Below are 12,790 nucleotides of genomic sequence, written 5' to 3'. Positions count from 1 at the left end.
TACTTGGTGTATGTAGTTAGGTGGTCCGCATCATGAGTATAAACTTAGTTCAAGGAGAGTTACATGTCAGGCACTGCTGTCGTTCGAGAACAGTCCTCTCTGCCAGAATCCTCCTCTCTAGGCCCCAAGGGAACGAGACACAGTTTATCTTCTAAAACTATTGTATTGACAGGATGTAGTAGTGCAACTGTGTTGTGTCTAACGTTAGGAGCTGTTGCTGATCGAACAGAGAAAAACATTACACTAGGTTGTTATGTATTCGTAGAAACCTTGTACAATATGTTCAGACTAAATCCCAGGAAAAGTCCCCAAATAACAAGCAACATGTACAGTGTATTACCAGAACAATGTCACGAAAACAAGTATATTATATGTGACCATGCAGAGGAGAGACAAGAAATGTAAACATAAGGGAGAACGAAAGAGGGCCCAGAAGGGAAATCACTACAACATATCCGATTAAAGTTGGAAAAAAGAAGACACAATAGATTTTGACAAAATGTTGAAAGAAGCCATTCAAAAAATTAATGAGGGGAGCTCGATTCAGATCCAGGCTGATGTAGCCGAAAAGGAGGAACTGAGGTCAGCGCGCTGGGGTGGTGCCTTTATAGGTACCGCACGTCATTTCTGGCACGGATGATAGCAACACCACCATGTGGAGCTGAATGACACCACTTACCTACACTCAAGGGGATTTGCTCATAAATTTCCCGATCATGTCTGACACCTGGGTATTTTCCTATGAAAGAAATCTGTGGCTAGAATTTCAGATTGCATTTTTTAAACTATCCTGCACTTTTTCAGTTCTTTGTTCTCAAGTATGTTGGGTAGAATATCACTGATTAGTCTCATAGTGTAGTGTGCTTTATTCATTTCTGTTTCATACTCTGTACTACATAAGGGCATTCATTTAAAAGAATTACCTTTTCAAACACAAAGTCTAGAATTCTTGTATGTATTCATCAAGGGGGAAAGGGGATATGGAACTCACTAATAAAATAATTCTGTAGTCTCCCAGGACTGATAGTTCCTCTACATGTGCCATCCTCATATAACTTGCAGAAGGTTTGTGGTTAACTGCCCGCATAGTTTCTTAGCTCAAAATGGGAAAATGGCTCCAACCAGAACTTTCCAGAGGCTTTTGGAATTCTAGGTTGTATTTGCTGTCAATATTGCAAACATATTTCAGAACCACTGACCTCTCAGAGCACCAGTAACTGCTAAATGGGATGATAGATTAGGTGGTAAGAGACTCTTTTCAACACCATAATAAAACCAATTCCTACAGTTATGTTATGCATTCGTGCAGTGCATTCCCAACATTTTCACGCATCACGAAGGTCTTTCGGAATCTGGGTGCCTTTTATGGTTTTAGTATTCTCGATGACTGAAGTCAAAGGCACCTGTTGATGTTATGTATTTGAGTTTTGCATTGTTTACAGGACAATCATACTGGATAGTGAAAGGCAAGGTTGGAATATAGTAATGTACTATTTAGTGACACTGATACCAATGACATTGCCTAAAAGACTTAATAATGCAACTGAAGAGAGGCAAAATGAGATGTACGTTTTCGCTACAGCATGTGCAACTAACAAAATAGAAGGTTAGTGATCCACTGGATGCATCTGCTTGTCGGGTTGGCTCAGGGATGTCCAGGAATGGGAATCTGTAGAATAACTACTGATGGTATGTACAAGGACAAACAACGGACTGGCAGATGAAGCTTTTCGATAGCATATGAGGGGAGTCCAAAAAAGGAGTAGAAGGGGATGTTGGAGTCCTTAGCTTTCTGATGATACTCCTCAAATAACTAAATGACAATTAATTACAAAGATGTACAGAAGGATAAGATGATATTTGAGTATATGCGGAGTACGCTACTGAGTAAAAATGGGAGGAAAGGGGCCTGGCCTTTTTTTATCAATCTGATTGCATGCTGTATTGCTGAACAATGTGTCCTCCTGTTCGATTACATTAAGCTTAAATAAAGCTTAACAAAATTACACATCATGGGAAGTTCAAGATTTGCATGAAGAAGGGGCCAAATCATTCAACCCAATATTAGGTGAATATGTTGGCATTGAAAAATGGTGAAAGTCTGGAATATGGTGTTTGCAATCTGATTTAAGCAGCACTTTGATTTTTGCAGCTGTAGCTTGGTCTCCACATTTTGTAAGTGCGGGAAATTGTGTTCATTCCATACTTCAAGAATATTCCATACTGTCAACATCTAGCTGTTGTGTGAGGGGACAAAGGGGTGTATTAGTTTTTCTCTGAAATAGCCCTGCATACAGCTGTTGGGACCGCATTAGTCAAACTTTGCTCCGGTCTCAGGCTCTGTAGAGTTATGCTCTATTCATATACTCACAGTTGTTACCTGTTATTGGGTTAGTATGATGCAAGTGCTTCTGCACGAGCTTCATGCAATCACTATCGAGGAACTCAAAAGCAGACAGGATCTCACCCAGCGAGCCCTTACAGAGGCTGAAGGTTTCAAGAACCTGTTGGAAGGTCTCACAACCTGTCAACAAAATAAAGAAATAATATTATAATCAACATGTAAACTGCCGAAGCACATCCTCATTCTTGAAGCCATCTTTTAGAAAGGCGCATGCCTATTTTGGAAACAATACAAAGATGCAACACAACCAAACAGAGGAAGGGGGAACAGATACAGAAAGAGGAAAGAACAGGAATGTGAAAAATTAGAAATGAAACGAGCAAAGGGGCAGAGAGAATAATGGTGATAGATGAAGAAAAGGAAAGTAGGCATATCATGGAAGGCCATTTACACAAAGACGCATTAATTTGCGTAGATGGACAGAGCAAGTAGGGCGATTATGTTAAGCTTACAAATGACAAGTCTTTAAACAACAGACCAGTATATTCAGGTTACTGCACTACGTCTCTGTTCAAGAAGCACGTACAGGAGATTTCATTGATTGTTTTCACTTTATCTGTCTCAGCACTCATATTCCCAGTCATTAGATGAGATAGGAATGCTGCTTATGCTAAAATCACAGCCAGAGGAAGTCCATGAGTGTATATGAGGATGACGTATCTAGTGCCTACATATAAATGGCTGTTCAGCAGAAGTGTTACTCATACACTAGGTGGTGATTCAGTTAAGTAGCTTAGGTTCCTGTCTCTGTATGACAGATGTTATATGTGTGCTTCTGTGCAAAATGTTGCATAGCCAGTGGGCGCTAAAGCACCTGGGGGTCTCGGTGGTTTGGTGGAATACTCCATTCACTACAAGGATTTACGTCTAACCCAACAGTCAGTTTCGAATCTCAGCAAGTCCCTCAGCTTTTCCTTCTTCCGAGGTTGATAAAATGAGTACCACTGAGTGGTGTAACAATGAATATCTGCTATCTGTCAACAGAGCCACAAGATCACCGCCTAGAGGTGTATGTGCACTCAATATATATGGCTATTGTGTTTGGTTATCATTGTAACGGTGCGACTGTTAAGGTGAGGGCAAGTCAATTGAGAACTGGAGGAACATGAGATAAGAGAGAAGTCATGAGAAGGGATGAGGTCTGAGTCTCAGTCTAACGTAGGTAACCCTTGATAGGCAACATGTTCTGAAAATATTAGCCTTCTTAGTAAGGAATGATAAAGTAGGGCAAAAACATTCTAAGATGGCAGGTACCTACAGGCAAACTGGCAACCATCTTGGAAAGGTTCTGGTTATACTTTAGGCAAAAAAAATCTAAGATGCCCGCCCTAGGTCAAAGTCAATCTTCGAGTTCAAAGTCGATCTTAGCTGGTCTACTCAATATTTGTTCTTCTGAGGTAAAAAAGATGAGTTAGACAGCAATAAATATTGGTGATTCAGAACAAGAAAGCCCCGAGCTGTGAACAAATACACATTATGTTAAAATAAAGATACAATGTGTGTGATGTAGATTCGCCATTATAGTTTTATGGTTTGTGAAATACCTCTGGAAAAGCCAATACAGCTAGCTTTAACATGCATTCCTGTTTTCACGTGTTAGCACATTAGAACCATACCTATTGGCTTTGCTAGTGGTACTTCATAAACCATTAAGAAGACAATAAAAATGGTGCACTACCCTGAATATCCTAAATGTATTCTTATACATTTCAAAAGTACTCTTTTTACTAACCTCAGAAGGATGAAAGACTATGTGTTTCCACAGGAAGTCGGACCAGTGACAATGAGGTCTAAGACACATTTCTGCAGTCAATATATTAGTCCACTGAGCCATCAGACCCTTTTTATTGTTTTTTTATTTTTTAAAGTTTTATTGAGAGTGAATGCATTAGATAAAAAAGCGGCATACAAATATTAAATACATCAAGACAACATAAATTCGTTATATAGATCAATATAAATACCATTAGCAAATGCATCGTCCGAGAATAAATTCATAACATAAATCTAGATGCCAGATACTCTCTCATAGTCCCCCAATATAAGATGGAATTTAGCAGTTGATCCTCTGAATTTAGCTATCTGGAGTTCCAATGTGTAAGCTGACATCATTTCCTTCCACCATTCCTCATACTTGGGCGAAGAGTCTGATTTCAATTCCTAGCAATCATCTGTCTAGCAAAGTTTAATGCGTGAAAGACCAGGTCTGTAACCCCTTAGCCTGGCAGCAGCATTTTTGGAGTAATTGTGGACCCAATGGGTTGCACAGCTGTTATCTGCATTAAGACAGAAAACAAAATGCTATCATTTTGAAGCATGTAACAAGCATAAGAATTGTATTTGCCACTGCCAGTAAGCAGCATGGGCAACTATAGAGTGCGTTATACCACTTGGAAAGTTTAGAAGGGCATTATCTCAAAAATCAAAAATAGTGCGGTAAACCTGACCACGCAGCCTAGTGAAAATAATAACCCTACAGAAAAGTGCAAGGATACCAGACAGCTCTTGCTCCTTAACCAGCTCGTCAACACTAACAGACCACCTGTCGGCCCATAGTCCTAAACGGCTTCGATAGTATCGAGTTAAGCATATATATCTATCAAAAATATTAGATGGGCGATTACCAAAAACCATTTGTGCGAATTCAGACTGAGTTAGTGGGGTTGTGACACTAATGGTTCTACTCTGTAAAGAGGCTCGTCTCCTTAAGTATTTGAAAAAATCATTGCGATGTAGGGGAAATTTTACCTGTAAATCTAAGAATGGATTAACCCCAAAATCATCTATCAAATCACCTAGTTACTTGACACTCGCCAGGCTCCAGGTGCCAAAATATGAAGAAGTGAAACATTGGGTACTTTGGGATTGTTCAAAAGAAGGGTATGCGCATGAAGTGGCAAAATTCCCAGAAACCTCCTAACACTGGACAATTCTTTACAAGGGCTACAGTAGTCTTTAATCTACCTTTCTCAAAAAATGTCTCCCTGTTAAATATACTCCTGCCGATGCAGAGATTTTTTGTAGCTGAGATCGCAAGAAGCCAATTATCTGGATAAAAATCATATAGCATTCAGATACGATTAACCATGCTAGCCCAATAACAGATGCGCCAATCCAGAAGAGCCCAACTGCCCTTAATTATTCAGAGTTTTAGAAATTGTTGGGATCCCTCCTCTTTCTTCCCCATTTAAGTTGAATTTAGCTACAATAGAATCTAGTTGCTTAAAGTATTTGTAGGGGATGTAGAAGGGTAGCGCATGGAAAAAAATACAGAGGTTTGGGCAGAATAATAATCTTAATTAGATTAATTTAGCCAATTAAGGGAATAGACAGATGCATCCAACTGTCCAATGGTGCCCTAAAGTGTCGTAATTGAGAAATATAATCATATTCATATCACAGTTTGGTAGTCGGAGAAAGAATAAGTACTTGGCTCTGGAGGTCACTCAGGGGTCGCAGCTAGTGGCTCCGTACACCAGAATAAATTGAGTTTTGTGAGCATTTAATTTGTAGCCCGAAATAGATTAAAAAAATCTATGGTTGTTTTGTTTGACAATCCCAATCGTAGGATCAGAACAATGTGAAAATATTGATACTTCATCTGCATAAACAGCCTGGGGTAAGTACGGATTACTAAGAATATTTGTCCGTAAAAGCATGATGTATTGAAGTATGGCTCCAGATATTAAGCATACAAAGCAGAAGAAAGCGGACAGCCCTGTCAATTATCTTGTGAGAAAGGAATAAAGGGAGTTGTATACTGCTGTATGCTAATCCAGGCCTTAGGAGCTTGATATATGTCTTGGACCAGTTTAATGAAATGTAGGCTAATGTTAACCTGCCCTAGAAATTACCACAGAAACTTCCAGGACACCCGGTCAAATGTGTTCCCTTTTACCCAATAAAATAATATTAGGAGATTCTTGGAGACTCTCGGCCCGATCTATCAATGTAGTGATTAGATTTGTGTGTGAGGTCGTATCTTTTCCAGGACTGAAGCCGTGTTGTGCAGATGATGTATTCTGAAAAATAATCCCAATCATTCAGTTGGCCAGGAGCTTAGTAAAAATCTTAGAATCAGTATTAAGAAGCGATAAAGGCCAATACGAGCTACACTCTAGTGGATCTTTGTCTTTTTTCAGAAACATTGTTATGATGACTTCATTTCAAGAGGATGGAATGGTCCCGACATTCCGGATTTCTTTAAACATTTCTTATATATTTCAGATGGAATACAGTTCAGTCCCGGGGATTTTCCTGGCGGAAGGTTAGCTATAATATCTTTAACTTCTTTTGCAGAAACCTCAGCTTCAAGCATATCATTATCCTTGGGGCCCAAGTTGGGCAAGTCTAGAGGACTCAAAAAATCATGAATATCAGTTAGGCTACACTCTGAATTCTCCTGATAAAGCACAGAATATTATGTAGTGAAACCGAATAGAATCTTGGAGCGTATAGTGCAAACCCTCCCTGCATCATCCTTGATTTGCTTTTTGGTATATTGACCCAGCTAAGACAGCCAGCAACTCTCTGACTTCTCGCCTATTTCACAAATAAGGGCCCGCGTTTGAAAGGTTTTCTGTTGATTCGAGCAGTTAATAGAACGATAATGCCGCCTCAAGTATGTTGCTTGTGCAGCAATGGAACGTATTGCAATCTGTGCCATATGAAGTTGGGTTAGTGTAAAGAATCATGAGCTTAAATCAATCAATCAATCAATCAAGAAATTTGTATAGCGTGCTACTCACCCGGGGGTCTCAAGGCGCTGGGGGGGGGTGGGGGGGGGGGTCTGCTACTGCTTGAACAGCCAGGTCTTGAGTTGCTTCCTGAAGGCGAGGTGGTCCTGGGTGATCCGGAGGTGGATGGGGAGGGAATTCCAGCTCTTGGCTGCCAGGTAGGAGAAGGATCTTCCTCCCATGGTGGCTCTTCGGATGCGTGGGACGGCAGCGAGGGCGTGGCTGGTCGATCGTAGTTGGCGGGTGGGAGTGTAGAAGGTCAGGCGGTTGTTGAGGTACCTGGGGCTCAGGTCGTGGAGGGCTTTGTGTGTGTGGGTGAGGAGGCGGAACGTGATTCTTTTGTTGACGGGGAGCCAGTGCAGTTTCAGGTGTCCGGAGATGTGGCTGTGGCGGGGGATGTCCAGGATGAGTCGTGCGGAGGCGTTCTGGATGCGTTGGAGTCTTTTCTGCAGTTTGGCTGTGGTTCTGGTGTAGAGGGTGTTTCCGTAGTCCAGTCGGCTGGTGACAAGTGCCTGGGTGACCGTCTTCCTGGTTTCAGTGGGGATCCATCGGAAGATCTTTCGGAGCATACGAAGGATGTTGAAATATGAAGACGAGACGGTGTTGACTTGTCTGGTCATTGACTGGGAGGAGTCCAGGATGAAGCCCAGGTTGCGTGCGTGGTCCGTTGGTTTGGGTGCGCTGCCTAGGGCCGGGGGCCACCAGGAGTCGTCCCAGGCAGAGGGTGATGATCCGAGGATGAGGACTTCCGTCTTGTCTGAGTTCAGTTTCAGGCGGCTGTTCTTCATCCACTCGGCTACTTCTCTCATCCCTTCGTGTAGGCTGGTTCGGGCGATGGCGGGGTCGCTGGTGAGGGAGAGGATCAGCTGGGTGTCGTCAGCGTAGGAGATGATGTTGAGGCTGTGTTGGCGTGCGATGGCTGCGAGGGGGCTCATGTACACGTTGAAGAGGGTGGGGCTGAGTGATGATCCTTGTGGTACGCCGCAGATGACTTCGGTGGCCTCAGATCTGAACGGGGGGAGGCGGACTCTCTGGGTTCTTCCGGCGAGGAACGAGATGATCCACTCCAGTGCCTTCTCTTGGATTCTGACGTTGCTGAGGCGTTGGACTAGGGTGCGGTGGCAGACAGTATCAAACGCTGTGGAGAGGTCCAGGAGGATGAGGGCCGCTGTTTACCCGTTGTCGAGCAGGGTTCGGATGTCGTCGGTGGCTGCGATGAGGGTGGTCTTGGTGCTGTGATTGGCTCGGAAGCCACACTGTGAGTGGTCGAGGGATCCGTTCGTCTCGAGGAAGGCGGCCAGCTGTCTGTTGACGGTCTTCTCGATGACTTTGGCAGGAAACGGGAGGAGCGAGATGGGGCGGTAGTTCTTGAGGTCGGTGGGGTCTGCTGATGGTTTCTTCAGGAGGGCGCTGAGTTCGGCGTGTTTCCAGCTCTCCGGGAAGGTGGCGGTGTTCAAGGAGCAGTTGATGATGTCCCGGAGATGGGGCGCGATGACGGAGTCGGACTTGTTGAAGACGTGGTGAGGGCATGGGTCGGTTGGCGATCCGGAGTGGATGGTGTTCATCGTGCGGATGGTGTCTTCGGTGTTGACTGGGGTCCAGTCGCGGAGGGTGGTGGTGGGGGGCGTTGGTTCAGTGGTGGGGTGCGTGATCTGTTCGCCGAAGCTGTTGTGTATGTCTGCGATCTTGCTGTGGAAGAACGTGGCAAGTGAGTCGCAGAGATCTTGTGAGGGAGTGATGTCGTTGTTTCCGGCGCTGGGGTTGGAGAGCTCTTTGACGCTACTGAAGAGCTCCTTGCTGTTGTGTGCGTTGTTGTCTAGACGTTCCTTGAATGTGGTCTTCTTGGTGGTGTGGATCAGCTGGTGGTGTTTGCGGGTGGCGTGCTTGAGGGCGATCATGTTGTCTGTGGTCGGGTTCTTTCGCCAGGCTTTCTCGAGGGTGCGGCAGTTCCTCTTGGAGTTCTTGAGGTCGCCGTTGAACCACGGGGCTTTCTTGCTTCCGTGCCTGCTGGGATGGGTTTTCAGGGGTGCGAGGTTGTCGGCGCAGTTGGTGATCCACTGTGCGAGGTTGTGGGCTGCTTGGTTGAGGTCCGTTGATCTGGTGGGTGGGTTGTGGTTCAGTGATGCGGTGAGCTGGTCGGTGGTGATCTTGTTCCAGTTCCTGTGGGGGACCAGTTGCGGGAGGTGGTGAGTGGTGGTCTTTCGGAAGCTGAAGTGGACGCAGCTGTGGTCTGTCCAGTGGAGTCCGGTGGAGTGGCTGAAGGAGATGTACTTGCTGGAGGAGAAGATTGGGTCGAGCGTGTGTCCGGCGTAGTGGTTGGGGGTGTTCACCAGTTGCTTGAGTCCGAGGTTGGAGAGGTTGTCCAGTAGGGTGGTGGTGTTGTTGTCGTTGTTGTTTTCCAGGTGTAAGTTGAGGTCCCCTAGGAGGATGTAGTCAGCGGAGGGGAGGGCGTGTGGGCTGATGAAGTCTGCGATGTCTTCGCTGAATTGTGTGCGGGGTCCTGGGGGTCTGTAGATGAGGGTGCCTCTGAGTGTGGTCTTGGGGTCGGTGTGTATCTGGAAGTGAAGGTGTTCAGCGGCTGTGAGGGTGTCTTCGGAGTTGGTCGTGATGCGGATGGTGTTCTTGTGGACGATGGCGATGCCTCCTCCAGTCCGGTTGACGCGGTCCCTCCGGGTGATCTTGTATCCGTTCGGGATGGCTATGGCGATGTCGGGTGCTGAGGAGGCGTTCATCCAGGTCTCCGTGAGGAAGGCGACGTCCAGAGATGTGGTGTTGAGCAGGTTCCATAGTTCCACGGCGTGTCTGTGGACGGAGCGGGTGTTGAGCAGGATGCACTTCAGGTGGTTGCTGTTGGTGCTTGGCTTGGCGGATGTGGGTGGGTTGCAGGTCAGGATGCAGGTGAACTTGCAGGATTGGCAGGTGAAGGGTCCGTGGGTGCGTCCTGGGGTGGCGTGGTGGCAGCCGGGGAGGCGTCCGGTGTTGAGTGCGCTGAGGGTGGCGGCGTCGTACGTCCGGCGGGTGGGATGGCATGTGCGGGGGCCAGGGGGTCTGGCGCTGGGCGCGGTCCAGGCGCAGACGGGCTTGCCTTTGGCGCGCCTTCGGCGCACCATTGGCGCATCCGCTGCGTGTGAACGCTGCGCGTACATGCGGACTCTGCCATAAATGGAGAGTGGAGGGGGCGGAGCGAGGGAGGAGCAGCTGGGAGGCGGGAGCGGGGTGGCGAGTGGGGAGGGGAGCGATGCGAGGTGAGGCTGAAGGAATGGGGGTGCGGCCGCGGGGGAGCAGCGGCAGGGAGCGGGGAGCGGGGTGGATCAGCGGGAGAATGGAGAGAACAGAAATGCAATCAGGGGCACGACAGTGACAAACAGGGGGAGGAAAACGGCGATAGCAGGCAAACAGTCAGGGGCACAACAGCGGGAGAAAAACGGCGATGGAGCGGACAAACCAGTCAGGGGCACAACAGCGGGAGAAACAGAGTACTGGCACAGTACAATAATAATAAAATACAATAACAATCCAAGAAACAGTTACTAGCAGTGGCGGCGGCAAACGGGGACTGGGCACACGCAGGTAGGCCACGCGGCGGGAGGAGCGACCGGCACTGACCAGGTCAGGTCAGGTCACAGCTCCCCGCCTCGCGGACACCACCTTAAGTACTCAGTGTGCGGGAGGAGGAGCTGGGAGGCGGGAGCGGGGTGGCGAGTGGGGAGGGGAGCAATGCGAGGTGAGGCTGAAGGAACGGGGGTGGGGCCGCGGGGGAGCAGCGGCAGGGAGCGGGGTGGATCAGCGGGAGAACGGAGAGAACAGAAATGCAATCAGGGGCACGACAGTGACAAATAGGGGGAGAAAAACGGCGATAGCAGGCAAACAGTCAGGGGCACAACAGCGGGAGAAGAACGGTGATGGAGCTTAAAGTGTGATTTAATTTGAGATTTTATTCTACATCAAGTACCTCCTGCTTTTCATTCCAGTTCCTCTCCTGCAACTCCCTTGACTTCATAAGATACATTTCACTCCCCAGTTCCATATTACATAGGAACATTCCACTACTCTACATATCTCCCTATTTTACATACATAAAAGCATTAATAATACAAAAAAGGAACATAAGAAAACATGAAAATCCAAATAACTTTACACATGGGTGAATAGCCCATGACATGAACAAAAAGCACAGGGTCACTATGTAACTTTAATCATAACTTTTTACATGGAGTTGCATTGGGTTTACCCAATTTGTCTGTGAATACCTCAGGGTACAACTTCATTATGGTTTTGGCATATTCTCCCTGGATCTCTTAACTCATATCCACATTCTGCACCTACACAGTCATAACAGGTATTTCTGCATTAGGATTCAGAACTATATTAAGGCCTCTTTGGTGAAGCCATCCTAGTAAATCTGAATCTTGCTTAGTTATATACACACGTCCTACTACTTCTTTTTACTTCAAAACCTATCACCATCCACTTTATACCCATGATCTCTATAGTTTTTTCACCATATCCTACAACCTTGATGTCAAACTTATTCCACACTGGATTTACTACCTCCCAATTTTTACCATACATGTCCTTAAGACAGCAGGGTATATAAGCTCCTAGAATCCACTAACAGTCTCACATGACAGCCATCCATACTCAAATTACAATGACCATCTGCTCACAACCCTCAATATTGTCCACAGCAAGTACCAGTTCTTGCATACTCTCACATGTGTCAGCTATCTTCTGATCTTTCCCTTCTTGGTTCTTCGTCCTGCAGACCTTAGCAAGATGGCCTCTTCTACTGCAATTTCTGCATGTACCATTCCTAGCTATACACTTAGTACTAGATAGAATGTGACCCAGAGTGCCACAACGGTAACACTTAATTACTCTAGAATTTATTCTTGGGTTTGCCAACTGGAATTTCTCATTAGGTTTGTCATCTGACTACGTTTTCTCGCTTTTTTGTAATTTTTTTTTTACCTCATCTATTGGTACCTGTACCTCCGTGACTTTGACGGACCACTCCTTTAGCGTCTCACCCTCACTACTCTTATCCATCTCCTTTATCCATAACTGCCTGTGTTCCAAACCTTTAGCAACTTGTATAGCCTCCTCAAGTGTTGGATCCTTAATTAAGAACTTTTCCTTCACCCTTTTGTTATCGGTGCATCTTACTATCTGATCCTGTATGAGGGAATCACTTAACCTCTCAAATTTGCATGTTATAGAGAAGCCTCATAATGCTGCCACATGAAACGCTGTGTCTTCATCTGCACCCTACACACGAGAGAAATATTTGTGACTCTAATATGGTGTTCACTTCCGCCACAAAACGGACATCCAACATATGCATGGTCATCTCATACACATTATTGGGTTGCTTATCTCCCATACCCAAAGAAATTTCTGGAAGATCCTCACACAGCCGTCGCCCTTCAACACCAAAATGATGGAGCAATTTTGCTTGCCTTCTCACAGGGCCATACTTGTCTATACCAACCGCCAACATGTAAGTGATAAACAGCTTCTGCCACTGTTTCCACGGTATTGAGGGCTCTCATCCAACTCCCCTGTCTTCATAAGATACAGTCTACTCCCCGGTTCCATGCTCCATATTACATAGGAACATTCCCCAACCATACAGTTAGGCTATTTAACT

At 45.8% G+C, this 12,790-nt stretch overlaps 1 protein-coding gene across 1 annotated transcript in view; it reads right to left on the bottom strand.

The window, feature by feature from the left end:
* Nucleotides 1-12,790, bottom strand: part of D2HGDH (D-2-hydroxyglutarate dehydrogenase) — a 595,031-nt gene that overhangs the window by 225,069 nt on the left and 357,172 nt on the right. The window contains exon 7 of the mRNA XM_085634178.1: nucleotides 2,381-2,524. Coding sequence (XP_085490304.1) covers nucleotides 2,381-2,524 — 144 coding nt within the window. The remainder of the gene's footprint in view (nucleotides 1-2,380; nucleotides 2,525-12,790) is intronic.

Source organism: Triturus cristatus, chromosome 11 (genome assembly GCF_964204655.1).
Source record: "Triturus cristatus chromosome 11, aTriCri1.1, whole genome shotgun sequence".
In the NCBI taxonomy this organism is placed as follows: domain Eukaryota; kingdom Metazoa; phylum Chordata; class Amphibia; order Caudata; family Salamandridae; genus Triturus; species Triturus cristatus.
The sequence above is the reverse complement of the archived record's forward strand: the minus strand, read 5'-3'. Positions and strand labels throughout refer to the sequence as shown.